Source organism: Hyla sarda, chromosome 5 (assembly GCF_029499605.1).
Source record: "Hyla sarda isolate aHylSar1 chromosome 5, aHylSar1.hap1, whole genome shotgun sequence".
NCBI classification, from domain to species: Eukaryota; Metazoa; Chordata; class Amphibia; order Anura; family Hylidae; genus Hyla; species Hyla sarda.
The window spans coordinates 212303675-212319091 of record NC_079193.1 but is presented as its reverse complement, the minus strand read 5'-3'; the positions used below and the strand labels follow the sequence as shown (position 1 = coordinate 212319091).

The window sequence follows — 15417 nt, the reverse complement described above, 5'->3', positions numbered from 1 at the left end:
CGAGGAGCCAATCAGAGCTCCGCGTATTATTTGTTTATTTAGCCCGCTTTAGTTGTGAAAGCTCGGCCTGTGACTGGATGAGGGGCGCGCGGCTCCGCACATGGAGAACCGCAGGGAGCAGCCATTGCATCATATACTGCGGGGCTCCCAGTGTGGCAGCAGCGGCTGCATGGTGGGAGATGTAGTTTAGCAAGTTCTGGAGGGACACAGTTTGAGAACCACTGATGTAGGTCACTTTACTTAAAAAATTTGTGTCATGGACAAAAACATATCCCTTTTAGATAGCGGGGGTTGGAGCACAGGGGCTCCCCCGCCCCCAAAACAGGGCGCTGCCACACCCCCTCTATATAGCTCATGGATATGTTTACACTACATAATTCCGTGCTGTGAACATTACCATCAGTGTGAATGGGTCTTCCGCAAGACCCGTTCACATTGCAGAATTTCAGCGGCGGACATGTTCATTCTTTGCGCGGAAGTCCGTAAACACTGCATAGCCATCCAAGGTGACGGCGCAGTCCTTCCGCCAGAATGGAATCTCCGCTCGCGGAATTCTGCGAGCGGAGATTCCATTCACACTCCATAGTGTGAACATACACTATGGGAGACTTGAAGATTGCCTAAGGGCTCTCCAATAGCTATATTGAGGGGGGTGTGGCGGCCTCAACTTCAGGGCAGGGGTTGTGATGCGCCACTGTGGAAGAGAGCCGGTGTAGTGAAGGAAACTGTTCCCTGTAGAGAAATGTGTCCAAGCAGCTGATGATAAATGCTGAGACACACACCCACCCACGGTGCAGCCTCGCTCAGCTCAGTATTTGGCACCAGCTCCCTGGACACATTTCACTACACCCCGATCTCCGCGCTCTCACAGCGGAATATAGCAAACTGTATCCTCTCTATGAGAGCAGAGAGATCGGGGCAGAATTGGAGAACAGAGATGTTGAAAACTTTGTCCCTGCTACTGTGGCTCACTCTTGCCGCTGCAGTAAAACTGTGAACCCGATCGCCACGGCTTTCATCAGCCTGGGGGATGTAGAAATGTGTGTCCCCTCTGCTGGCTCTGTCCATTCCCATCCCCGCAGCGAGGATGTAGGAATGTGTGTCCTAGTGCAGAGGCAGGGGAGAGCGCGATCACCACTCCCCCCTGCCTCGAGGATGTAGGATTGTGTGTCCTAGTGCAGAGGCAGGGGAGAGCGCGATCACCACTCCCCCCTGCCTCGAGGATGTAGGAATGTGTGTCCTAGTGCAGAGGCAGGGGAGAGCGCGATCACCACTCTCCCCTGCCTCGAGGATGTAGGAATGTTTCCTAGTGCAGAGGCAGGGGAGAGCGCGATCACCGCTCTCCCCTGCCTCCAGGATGTAGGAATGTGTCCTAGTGCAGAGGCAGGGGAGAGCGCGATCACCACTCTCCCCTGCCTCGAGGATGTAGGAATGTGTGTCCTAGTGCAGAGGCAGGGGAGAGCGCGATCACCACTCCCCTCTGCCTCGAGGATGTAGGAATGTGTGTCCTAGTGCAGAGGCAGGGGAGAGCGCGATCACCGCTCTCCCCTGCCTCCAGGATGTAGGAATGTGTCCTAGTGCAGAGGCAGGGGAGAGCGCGATCACCACTCTCCCCTGCCTCGAGGATGTAGGAATGTGTGTCCTAGTGCAGAGGCAGGGGAGAGCGCGATCACCACTCTCCCCTGCCTCCAGGATGTAGGAATGTGTCCTAGTGCAGAGGCAGGGGAGAGCGCGATCACCACTCTCCCCTGCCTCGAGGATGTAGGAATGTGTGTCCTAGTGCAGAGGCAGGGGAGAGCGCGATCACCACTCTCCCCTGCCTCGAGGATGTAGGAATGTGTGTCCTAGTGCAGAGGCAGGGGAGAGCGCGATCACCACTCTCCCCTGCCTCGAGGATGTAGGAATGTGTGTCCTAGTGCAGAGGCAGGGGAGAGCACGATCACCACTCTCCCCTGCCTCGAGGATATAGGAATGTGTGTCCTAGTGCAGAGGCAGGGGAGAGCGCGATCATCACTCTCCCCTGCCTCCAGGATGTAGGAATGTGTGTCCTGGTGCAGATGCAGGGGAGAGCGCGATCATCACTCTCCCCTGCCTCCAGGCTGTAGGAATGTGTGTCCTAGTGCAGAGGTAGGGGAGAGCGCGATCACCACTCTCCCCTGCCTCCAGGATGTAGGAATGTGTGTCCTAGTGCAGAGGTAGGGGAGAGCGCGATCACCACTCTCCCCTGCCTCCAGGATGTAGGAATGTGTGTCCTGGTGCAGATGCAGGGGAGAGCGCGATCATCACTCTCCCCTGCCTCCAGGATGTAGGAATGTGTGTCCTAGTGCAGAGGCAGGGGAGAGCGCGATCACCACTCTCCCCTGCCTCGAGGATGTAGGAATGTGTGTCCTAGTGCAGAGGTAGGGGAGAGCGCGATCACCACTCTCCCCTGCCTCCAGGATGTAGGAATGTGTGTCCTAGTGCAGAGGCAGGGGAGAGGGCGATCACCGCTCTCCCCTGCCTCCAGGATGTAGGAATGTGTGTCCTAGTGCAGAGGCAGGGGAGAGCGCGATCACCGCTCTCCCCTGCCTCCAGGATGTAGGAATGTGTGTCCTAGTGCAGAGGTAGGGGAGAGCGCGATCACCACTCTCCCCTGCCTCCAGGATGTAGGAATGTGTGTCCTAGTGCAGAGGCAGGGGAGAGCGCGATCACCACTCTCCCCTGCCTCCAGGATGTAGGAATGTGTGTCCTGGTGCAGAGGTAGGGGAGAGCGCGATCACCGCTCTCCCCTGCCTCCAGGATGTAGGAATGTGTGTCCTAGTGCAGAGGTAGGGGAGAGCGCGATCACCACTCTCCCCTGCCTCCAGGATGTAGAAAATCTGTGGGGAAGCAGTGAGGCACGGGGACACTGATTTGAAGAAGCAGTAATCAGAGGCAGGGGAGAGCTGTGAATAGCGGTCTTCCCTGCCACTGCACCCCAAGACACACATTTCTACATCCCCCCAGGCTGATGAGAGCGGTGGGGATCGGGTTCACAGTTTTACAAACTACAGGGGCGGGCTTAGGCCCCTTCCTCCAGGACCCAAAGAAATATGGACACCGGGGGACTCCCTTCAAAGCGCTTACACAGACAAGACAAACAGAACTTTATCGGGGGGAACTCAACAGCCAGGGCACACACTAAAGTGACCCCAGTTCACCCACACTATCACCCAGTATATTGGTTTTCCTTTCATGCCTGGGCCCAATGTGTGTAATAATCCCATGCATGCCCAAACATTACATTGCAATATTTTACAGAATCACAGGCAATGATACTTCGGGATCACGTGTACATACAGTGTCACACATCTACTGTTCATCATGTTTAATATGTGTCTGTTGCTGTAAAATATTCGTGAGACCACAATGCAACTCTATGCTGGGGATGTTTTGATAAGAGGGTGGGATATAAGAATTCTAGCTTTTCTGTATCCTATTTAACCCCCCACCAGTGAAAAGTGTCATGGGAAAACTGCACCAATGTGATTCAGAAGCTCCAGGGGACTTGACCTTTATTTGCTGAATATACAAATGACCAAAATGGCACATGCTTCTCTTCTTTTGCCAGCAGAATGAGGCACCTTCCATGAGATGGGTCATTTGCATGCACCTTGGGAGAGGTCACACATTTAATTTTACAATTATTAGTCACTTAGGTCAGTGGTCTCTAAGGCTTGACCCTCCATCTTTTGTAAAACAGTTCCCAGCAGCCATTGGCTTTATGGTCTTGCAGGTTGTTGCTGTTATGCAACAGCTGGAGAACCACAATTTGGAGACCACTGACTGAGATCCTATTGCTGGTCCCCTTCTACATTCTTTGCAGCGTTTACCCCCCTTTAATTTTCAGAAATGGTTTCTGTATAAAGAACTTAAGACCTGAGGGTGCTTGACACTATCCTATACTGGTGAGTATTGTGAGCCACATGAGGCAGACAGATTTATAGACAGGTAATGCTTTTGGCCCTCCATGTGAGAATTTTCCTGGAAAATAGTTGATTTATTAATTGCTGTTACAGCTGGTTACAACATTTGATGTATTTGTATGTTTTATGTTCTTTCTCCTATATAGGTCATTGAACAGCAGATATGGCCGGATATCATTCTTTCATTGGTTACCCCTGGATCATTGACTGTCTTGTTAAATATCAACATGCGGGAGCTAAGCAAAGACCTGTTCCTGGTCAAGTGATTGAGGTAGGTTGTGTATAAATTCATTTATTAATAACTAACATAATGTAACAAAATGTGCACCAATAATAAGACCCTAAGGGCTCATGCACACTATGGAATACCCTTGCAACAGCTTCCACCGGAATCGAGGCTTAAAGGGGTTCCCCGGTGCTTAGACATCTTATCCCCTATCAAAAGGATATGGGATAAGATGCCTGATCGCGGGAGTCCCGCAGCTGGGGACGCCCGTGATCATGCACGCGGCACCCCGTTTGTAATCAGTCCCCGGAGCATGTTCGCTCTGGGTCTGATTACGGGCGACCACCGGGCCGGCGGCGTTTGACATCACGCCTCCGCCCCCGTGTGACATCACGCTCCGCCCCTCAATGCAAGCCTACGGGAGGTCACGCTCCCTCCCATAGGCTTGCATTAAGGGGCGGAGCGTGACGTCCAACGGGGGCGGAGGCGTGACGTCACACGCCGCCGGCCCGGTGGTCGCCCGTAATCAGACCCGGGGCGAACACGCTCCGGGGACTGATTACAAACAGGGTGGCACATGCATGATCACGGGCGTCCCCAGCGGCGGGACTCCCGCGATCAGGCATCTTATCTCCTATCCTTTGGATAGGGGATAAGATGTGTAAGCACCGGAGAACCCCTTTAATGGGTCCAGGCATTAAAGGAAAACTGTCATGTTTTCTCCCGCACTATCCACAGGTACCGATGGATAGTGCGGGAGACTCTTAACATTTTGAGTCCTACCTTTCCCAGATGTGCTGCGCCGTTCGCCCGTTATAGCAGTTTTTCTGTATATTTAAATTAGATGCTAACTGGCACGGGCGGGGTTACTGCCTTCATCTGGCACTGTGACGTAACCGCTGCCCGGCCTGCAGCACCGCCCGGCTAATGAATATTCATATAATGTCTTACACTCTCCTTCTCATCTCGGCCGATACTGCGCATGTGCGGGATTTCCTACTATACCCGGAAGCGGTCTTCAGCGCTGCTTCATTAGTCTGGAGCAGCACTGGAGTAAGGTTGCAGGCATGATGATGCCTACCATCTATTAACAATATAATGAAGCAGCACTGAAGACCGCTTCTGGGTATAGTAGGAAATCCCACGCATGCGCAGTATCGGCCGGGATAAGAAGGAGAGTGTAAGGCATTATATGAATATTCATTAGCTGGGCGGTGCTGCGGGCCAGGCAGCGGTTACATCACAGTGCCAGATGAAGGCAGTAACCCCGCCCATGCCAGTTAGCAGCTAATTTAAATATACAGAAAAACTGCTATAACGGGCAAACGGCGCAGCGCATCCGGGCAAGGTAGGACTCAAAATGTTCAGCGACTCCCGCACTATCCATCGGTACCTGTGGATAGTGCAGGAGAAAACATATGAAAGTTTTCCTTTAAGCAACGAGCTCAAAGAGGAGTACTAGAGTTAGGTCACCAGTGTTTCTGTATTTGCTGGGATCGAGGATTCTCAAACTGTGCCCATGTTTCAGAATTTTCTGGGACTGATGCTCTAGAGAGGAAGTGGCGCAGCCACACTCATCGTGGTGTAAGAGAGAGAAGCAGGGAGGAGGTGTGCCACGGCTCTGCAGATTCCTGGCTGTGAAGAGTAAGGCTAGGTTCAGACGACGGAATTTTCGCTTTGAAATTTCCAGCAGAAATTCCGCTTACTATAATGCATAGTGTAGTGAATGGTTTTCCGTTCACAAATTCACACTTCAGAATTTGTGAAGCGGAAAATCCGGATGAAAAATCCGCTAGAAAATTTCCGCCTGAAGAAAGGGATTGCTCTTTCTTCAGGCGGAAATCCTAACGGAACACATAGCAGTCTATAGGAGACTGCAGTGTCCGCACGGTCCTGGCGCCGACTAATTCAGTCGGCGCAGGCGGAACTCGGAATCTCCAGGCAGAAATTTTCTGCCCGGAGATTCCGTAGTCTGAACCTAGCCTAATTGACGCGGCTGCTTTGGATATGCTGCTGTCACACGTTAATCTGGAGTTCCTCACAACTTTAGAACACCGGACACCCACCTCCAGTCTCTTGCCAACAACCTGTTAACAAGAGAGAGAGAAACGTCTAGAACAGGGAAAGGAGGCAAGTTAGATTACACGTATTTGCAACATAAACTACAATTTAGAAGGTGATCTTGCTGATGGGAATACTATGTTAAAGGTACTCCGCTGCACAGCGTTTGGCACAAACTGTTCTGAAGGCAGGAGCCGGGAGCTCGTGATGTCATAGCCCCGCTCCCTCGTGACATCACGCCCCACCCCCTCAAACTTTTTTTTTAGAATCAACAACAGCATATAGTCTGATGTGTTGCACACAAAGGAATAAGCCAAAACTCATGAACTCCCATAGACTTGCATTGAGGGGGTGGGGTGTGACGTTGTGAGGGGGTAGGGCTATGACGTCACAAGCTCCCAGCGCAGACTCCAGCGTTTGGAAGAGTATGTTCCAAACACTGAGCAGCGGAGTACCCCTTTAAGTATCCCTCGGTACCCTACATGTCAAAGTTCATGAGTTTTGGCTTATTCCTTTGTGTGCAACACATCAGACTATATGCTGTTGTTGATTCTAAAAAAAATGTTCATAATGCATACAGTGAAACCTCCCCAGAAGATTGTGTGTGTGGGGGGTGGGTTTCAATAGTGTGTGACAATTTTGTAGTATAAAATGTTGCTTGCTTTTGCTCTAGCCCCATTTTGCATACAATTTTGCAGCTTTTTACACTATGCTTCCCGTTTTAGAAGTTAAGGGCTTAGCATGAAGGAGGTAGGGTTTCCTGTGGCCCACATCCTCCACTATAAATTTCAGTACAAAACTGGTGAAAACTGTAGCTCAAATCTATTCCAGCTCCTAGCTAACATACATTTTATGTGGTATACAGGCAGCCACTGATGTGACAGATTGTGTTCTAGTCTATGGGGGAGATTTATCAAAACCTGTGTAGAGGAAGATTGGTACGATTGCCCATGGCAACCAATCCGATTGCTTCTTTTATTTTATGGAGCCTTTTTAAAATTAAAGTAGGAATCACAATTTTTAAACACATGTTTTAATAAATCTAGCCCATTGACCCTTCTCCATGAATTAAAATAATGTAAGAACTGCGGAGCACTCACCAGGTATGTTCAATCAGAGGCTTCTTTATTGTCACTTCATACAAACGGGATATATGCAGGGGAGGATGGTGAAGACGCGGGGGTATTCAAGACGGCAACAGACCGTTTACGCGCCGAAATGACGGGCGATACAGGGGATGGAGCATCGTTATGTCATGGCTCCGCCCCTCTTGACATCACGACCCGTCCCCTTAATGCAAGTCTATGGCAGGGGGCATGACGACCGCCATGCCCCCTCCCATAGACTTGTATTGAAAGGGGCGGGCCATGATGTCACGAGGGGCGGAGCCATGACGTAACGATGCTCCGGCCCCTGTATTGCCCGTCATTACGTGCAGAGCGATCTCGCTCTGCGCAGTAATGATAGCGGGGTGCTGCAGCAGCGATCCCCGGGGTCCCCAGCAGCGGGACCGCGGCGATCTGACATCTTATCCCCTATCCTTGGGATAGGGGATAAGATGTCTAGGGGCGGAATACCCCTTTAAGGCCAAGTGGGCCTGTGGCTTCATTGTGGAGGATCCAAAGAGTTTCTTTTTTCAATAATTCTTGTTCCTTAGTGAGGCCTTGCTCTGGAGTTTCTACTCGCTCAATAGCAAAAAATTGTAACGCTTCAGGATAATTGTATGAAGTGACAATAAAGAAGCTTCTGATTGAACATACCTGGTTGGTGCTCCGCAGTTCTTACATTACTTACATCATCTGCTACTCTTACTTTGCGTGTCAGCACCGAAAAGATTATCAGGATTGGCTTCCAGGGACTGTGTGGATCATGAATTAAAATGTAGTGTACATTAAATCCTTGCATTGTTTTTCTATTTGTTTTGTGTGTGTATATATATATATATACCTTTTCGGGTTGGCATTCCCGGATGATCACCTGCACATGCTGATTGGATCTGTGCTGTCTCTTCTCTCGAATATTTATTTTATTTTTTTATTTTTTTTGGAAAGGAACTATAAACCCTTGTTCACACGGGGGAATTTCAGAGTGGAATCCAGCAGGAAAAAATTAATTGGGAAGTTCTGTTGCAGCGGGGTTCCATTGTTTAAAAAGGGATTCTGCTGCACCGTGCACACTGCAGCATTTTCGCACCGGATACATCTGGTGTAGATATTCAAATTCCGGCCTCCACAGAAAGAATTGGCATGTTAACTCTTTTGGAGGAATCCCTTCGAAAATGCATTGCTGTCTATGAAGATGACACATTTCTGAACAGTCCTATGGCCGGCATGTTCTGCCAGTGCCTACTTTATGCGGAATGTCCATGTGATCTGCCGAGTGAACATAGCCAATGTAGTCCCTGTTGGAAACATTGACATATAGACCTGCATGTGTTTTTAACACACATTTATATAAAGTAAATTTGTGGATGACATGTGTACATTGACTTCTGTTTACTAGAACATCTGTACCATTATTGCCATATTTATTGCAAGCATTCTTGTATTTCTTTTCTGCATTTTCTCTTAGTTTCTGAGGATCCCAGATCATTCAGTAAGTTCAGAAGACTGCCAGTATCCAGAAGCTGTTGTCAATATTTCTGATCAGAAGTACTACATCAGAGCTGTCATCACAAAGGAGGCGCAGCAGATGCTGGAAAGGTCTGCAAATTCTTTTTTTTTTGTGAAAGCTGGTGCATTGATCAGCTGATCGCCTGGTTTCTCTACCCATCGTCTATCAACTGTTGTCACATTCCTTTTTTTTGGCTAGTAGAGAAGGGGCATCCAGGCTGAGGGGCCTAGTCTATTATGGGAGATAATTCAATTTTTAATTTTTTTTTTTAAATTGCAGCAGCTTGGACTTGAATTTTAAACGTTTTTTTTCTGGAATACATTTTTAATGACGGGCCCATTTATCATTTTTTCATTTTACCGTATATACTTGAGTATAAGCCGAGTTTTTCAGCACGATTTTTCATGCTGAAAACACCCCCCTCGGCTTATACTCCAGTGAACTCTCCGCCCTCAGTGGTCTTCAACCTGCGGACCTCCAGAGGTTTCAAAACTACAACTCCCAGCAAGGAGTTGTAGTTTTGAAACCTCTGGAGGTCCGCAGGTTGAAGACCACTGCGGCCTTCGATTTCATCCAGCCCCCTCTCACCCCCTTTAGTTCTGTACTCACCTCCGCTCGGCGCTGGTCCGGTGCTGGAGGACTGTCCGGTGGGGAGGTGGTCCGGTGGGATAGTGGTTCCGGGCTGCTATCTTCACCGGGGGGGCCTCTTCTCCGCACTTCGGGCCCGGCCCCGGAATAGTCACGTTGCCTTGACGGCGACGCAGAGGTACGTTCATTACCAACGTCCCTCTGCGTCATCGTCAAGGCAACGCCTCTATTCCGGGCCCGAAGCGCGGAGAAGAGGCGCCCCCGGTGAAGATAGCAGCCCGGAACCACTATCCCACCGAACGACCTCCCCACCGGACAGTCCTGCAGCACCGGACCAGCGCCGAGCGGAGGTGAGTACAGAACTAAAGGGGGTGAGAGGGGGCTGGATGATGTCGAAGGCCGCAGTGGTCTTCAACCTGTGGACCTCCAGAGGTTTCAAAAATACAACTCCCAGCAAGCCCGGGCAGCCATCGGCTGGGAGTTGTAGTTTTGAAACCTCTGGAGGTCCGCAGGTTGAAAACCACTGAGGGCAGAGAGTTCACAAGAGGATGATGACAAGAGGATGATGAAGGGGGGTGGGGATGATGACAAGGGGATGATGAAGGGGGGTGGGGATGATGAAGGGGGGGTGTGGGATGATGACAAGGGGATGATGAAGGGGGGTGGGGATGATGAGAAGGGGATGATGAAGGGGGGTGGGGATGATGACAAGGGGATGATGAAGGGGGGGGGTGTGGGATGATGACAAGGGGATGATGAAGGGAGGGTGTGGGATAATGACAAGGGGATGATGACAAGGGGGGGTGTGGGATGATGACAAGGGGATGATGAAGGGGGGTGTGGGATGATGACAAGGGGATGATGAAGGGGGGTGGGGATGATGAGAAGGGGATGATGAAGGGGGGTGGGGATGATGACAAGGGGATGATGAAGGGGGGGGTGTGGGATGATGACAAGGGGATGATGAAGGGAGGGTGTGGGATAATGACAAGGGGATGATGACAAGGGAGGGTGTGGGATAATGACAAGGGGATGATGACAAGGGGGGGTGTGGGATGATGACAAGGGGATGATGAAGGGGGGGTGTGGGATGATGACAAGGGGATGATGACAAGGGTATGATGACAAGGGTATGATGAAGGGGGTGTGTGGGATGATGACAGGCGGTGATGATGAGGGTGTTAATGACGGGGGTCTGGATGATGACAGGGGGGATGATGTATTTCCCACCCTAGGCTTATACTCGAGTCAATAACTTTTCCTGGGATTTTGGGGTGAAATTAGGGGCCTCGGCTTATATTTGGGTTGGCTTATACTCGAGTATATACGGTAGTTAATTTTGGGGGATTTCATTTCTGCACAGTTCACTTTATGGTTAGCCCCTTAAGAACACAACCCATTTTGGCATTTTTCATTTTGGCATTTTCAGTTTTTCTTCCTTGCCTTCTAAGAGACATTACTCTTTTATTATTCCATTCACAGAGCCATATGAGGGCTTTTTTTTCCCCGTAACCAATGTTTTTTTGTAATGACATCTTCCATTTTATCATAAGATATATGGTACAACCAAATGACCCATAGGACCCCAGCGATTGCACCGTGGGTGGTCCGATGAGATGAACACTAATGTCCACTATTACTGGTGGGTCCCCGACTTCATAATCCAGACAGGACTCGGGGTGTTCAAGTACTCCCTGATGCGCCAAGTACATGATTACAACAAAACCTGCTTTTTCCCTAGGTTTTGTTTTATTTTACTACTTTAAATATATGTTTTTGTTTTTTTTGTAAGAAAATGACTATTCCTAAAAGTGTCCTCTTATAACCCCTGTAACACTTTTATTTTCTTGTATATGGGGCTGTATGAGGGCTACTTTTATGTTCTGTGATCTCTGTGTATTTACTTTGTACCTTTTTGATCACTTTTTTTTATTTTATTTTTTGCTAAATGAAATGTCAAAAAATCTGCAATTCTAGAATTTGACAGTTTTTTTTAACTTTCTCACCATGCGGTTTCATTAAAACTCTGGCCCTAGACATCTTATCCCCTATCCAAGGTATAAGGGATAAGATGTCTGATCGCAGGGGTCCCGCCGCTGGGGACCCCCGAGATCTCCCTGCTGCGCCCACTTGTCATCAGCCTCAGGCTAAGTTTCCACTTGGTTTTTTTCTGGCAGTTTTTGGAGATCTGCCACTGCAGTTTTTGAGCCAAAGTCAGAAGTGGATCAATAAGGGAGGAGAAGTGTAAGTCCTTCCTTTATATGTCCTATTCCTTTTGAATACACTTCTGGCTTTGGCTCAAAAACTGCCTGCAGTGGCAGATATCCAAAAACTGCCAGAAAAAAAAAACCACAAGATCGCTCAGTGTCTGATGACTCACGATACAGGGGCCAGAGTATTGTGACATCATGGCTCCGCCCCCTCGTCACATCATGGCAACCGTCAAGCCCCCTCCCATAGGCTTGCATTGAGGGGGTGGTGTGTGACAAACACAAGGGGGCGATACTCCGGCCCTTGTATCGTGAGTCATCAGACACGGAGAAATCTTTGCTCCATGAGGCTGATGACAATTGGGTGCAGCAGAGAAATCTTGGGAGTGGGAGTCCCCAGCAGTGGGACCCCCGCAATCAGACATCTTATCCTCTATCCTTTGGATAGGGGATAAGATGTCTAGGGTTGGAGTAACCCCCCCCCCCCAGACCTCCCCCTTTAAGGCCTATGGGAGGAGGCGTGATGGGTGTGGTCACTAGTAATCCGACACAGAGTGGAGTTCTCCCCCTGCAGCGGATTACTGGGGGTGGCAGGCCGGAGGTTGCAGGGGTTCCAGTGGACAGACCCCACGCGATCAGACATCTTATCCCCTATCATTTGAATAGGGTATAAGGTGTTTAGGGGCGGAGTACCCCTTCAAAGGTAATCTGTCAGCTGTATCAGCACTCTCTATGTTCTTGTTTAAACAAGACATGGTCAGAATTTAAAGGATACCTATCATCATGAATAGTGAAGGTCTGAGTGCTAAGGTCCTCACTGATTGCTCAAAAGTTCCTGATCAGAGTCCCTCTGCTCATGTGGAAGAGCCAAGTGTGTGGTGGACGAATTTATAGAAAGCTTATAAGCCAAATACAGTAGAGGGTTTTGATTTTCTACATCCTCAAAATGACAACATAACCCATTTTTATTTACTTTCTTTTCTTTTTTTTTCTTTTTTTTTAGTGAAGATGAACACTTTACATTAGTAGATATCAAGAACAAGATCATCATTCTGAAAAAATTCTCTGTATGTTTCGCTGTAGTTGAAGATCTGGTAAGTGTGTGAGCTGTGTCTATCTTACACACAAATGTGTATAGCATCACTGAAATATACAACTTTTAAAGTTATTCTCTATCCACAGAATAGTTAGCTGATCAATGGGGGTCCAACTTCTGAAACCCCCAAGCCTATCTGAACTCATTCTGCACTGACCACACACATATGGGGGGAGATTTATCAAGCCTGTCCAGAGGAAAAGTTGCCCATAGCAACCAATCAGATCGCTTCTTTCATTTTGCTGAGGCCTTGTTAAAAATGAAAGAAGCGATCTGATTGGTTGCTATGGGCAACTCAGCAACTTTTCCTCTGGACAGGTTTTGTTAAATCTCCCACATGGTGTTTTCCATCCATTGGGGAGACAATTTCCTCTGTTCTTTAGATTCCCAGAAGTTGGACCACTCCACTCGCTACACTCCTTTTATTTGGGGGACTATTTTCTTCCATTTCCAGAATTGATGGTCACAGTGGTCAGACCCCATGATCAGCCTGTTCTCCCCTATCCTGTGAATAGTGGACAAGATGCTTTGCCATCTATATAACAGACCTCCCTTTCTATTTGATGAATTTCTTCAAAAATATCTATCTTTTGTGTCTGACCCTGAGCCCAACAGCCATATTTATTTTCAATGATTTCTTACTTAGTGTGAATGAATGTGATTCCCTTTATGGAGGGATACAAGGTTCACTATTTTCCATGCCATCATCATGTCTTTTACTGCTTAATGTTAAGATCTTTTGAAAATCCACATATATGTATAATGAAAACAGTGGAGAAGAAACCAGATTTTATTTTATTTTTTTATTTTTTGTAAATGTAGTTGTGTCCCTATCCATCCATGCTTTTTACCTTTGCTAAAGTCTGGTTTACTAGATGTCTCCAGTCTCCAACAGTGGGTGACTTCAAAAAAATCTAGCACTTAAAGGGGTACTCTGCCCCTAGACATCTTATCCCCTATCCAAAGGATAGGGGATAAGATGTCTGATCACGGGGGGTCCTGAAGCTGGGGCCCCCTGCGATCTCCGCTGCAGTACCCCAGACATCCGGTGCACAGAACGAACTTCGCTCAGTGCCGGATGACTGGCAATGTGGGGCAGAGGCTTGTGAATTCACGGTCACTCCCCGCTCGTATCGTCGCGGCCATGCTCCCTCAATGCAAGTCTATGGGAGGGGGCGGGATGGCAGTTCCGTCCCCTCCCATAGACTTGCATTAAGGTGACGTGGCCGTAACGTCACGAGCGCGGCATGGCCGTGATGTCACGAGTCTCCAGTGCTGGACCCGACGCAATAAGTGGACACTGGATGCAGCGGGTAGATCGCGGGGGTCCTCAACGGCGAGACCAGACATCATATTCCCTTTCCTTTGGATAGGGGATAAGATGTCTAGAGGCAAAGTACCCCTTTATAGTGATATGTCAAAAGTTTTGACAGTTTTGAAGTCTGATTGCTAGGTAGAGCTTGCAGAAGCCTCTGTTGAGCACTTAACTCCTAGTTCACTGCTCTCCATGTAAATCTGTGGAGCCCATCCTACGCAACGAGATAGGGAAGCAGCAAGCTGGGTAGTGAAGCTCCCTGCCAAGCACTTCTCCTGACTCTATATAGCAATACACACAAAGTGACGGTCACACAATGAGTTGGGAAAGATGAAGTAAAGGCCTTAGCAAGTTGGATTGTAGGAAATATGAAATATAAAAGCTTGTAATACTCCCTTACAGTCAGGATAGGAAAAAAAAGAACAACTTCCTCCTTGTATTTTGTTCCTGTTGATTTTTTTTTGTTTCAGTAACAAGGATTTGTTACAATGATAGAGATGTGAATACATGCATCACCTTAAAAAAGTGCTCTAGTACTATGTACACAACACCTAACTATACATTTTTATCATTTATGCTTTTCCATTTTTTTATTTTTTTTATATAGAGTAGATGTGAATTTTACCTAACTGTTGAGCATTTCAGTGTGCTGCCCATGGAGACCAACACCGTAGATTTACTCAACTGGTAAGTGGTCAGCTCTAGTCTGTTATTAAAAACTGAGATTGGTCATCATTGTCATTAGTGGCATTGACTGCTGTGACCACCGCTTCTTGCTAGAACAAAGTGTGCAGCTATGTTCTAGGAAAGTGCTCTTCACATTATCTGCTGCTGTTTTTTGGCAGTTTCATTGGCTGTTAAAACAGGAGCCGACTGTAGATGATCTGTGATGGCACTTTTCTATCATTGGTGATACCCTCTCTTACACTCTCTTGTCTTTAAATGAGACAACCCCTTTCTTACTATAAATGTTGGCTAGGGCTAATTAGTGCCTTTGGTTGTGCCACACAGACTGCAGTGTTGCACTGGGATGTCATATATATATATAAGTTATGGTGTCACATTGAGACATAGTATAATTGCAGTGAGACAAAAAAAAAAATCCATCTTTGGCTATGGCACAACAGGAAATTCACAATGTCATATCATAGAAGATTGTTCTCAGGAAAAGACCATCTGCCCCATCTAGTGTACCCAGAGATAGAAAGGCCTGGAAAAATAATTTTTTTTTTTTCCCAGAGCAATTTTTGGAGTATGAAATACCGTATATACTCGAGTATAAGCCGACCCGAGTATAAGCCGAGACCCCTAATTTCAACCCAAAATCCCAGGAAAAGTTATTGACTCGAGTATAAGCCTAGGGT

General features: G+C 48.1%; 1 protein-coding gene across 6 annotated transcripts in view; it reads left to right on the top strand.

Moving 5' to 3' along the window:
* ACD (ACD shelterin complex subunit and telomerase recruitment factor) overlaps positions 1–15417 on the top strand; it is a 60460-nt gene that overhangs the window by 465 nt on the left and 44578 nt on the right. For 5 of the 6 annotated variants that reach the window (XM_056521063.1, XM_056521065.1, XM_056521060.1 and 2 more), the window contains exons 2-5: positions 4091–4215; positions 8803–8933; positions 12646–12736; positions 14661–14740. In XM_056521063.1, the coding sequence (XP_056377038.1) occupies positions 4108–4215; positions 8803–8933; positions 12646–12736; positions 14661–14740 (410 nt within the window). In that variant the 5' untranslated portion in view covers positions 4091–4107. Of the gene's footprint in view, positions 1–61; positions 227–4090; positions 4216–8802; positions 8934–12645; positions 12737–14660; positions 14741–15417 lie in introns of those variants that run through there. The other variant, XM_056521064.1, reaches the window with a different exon arrangement.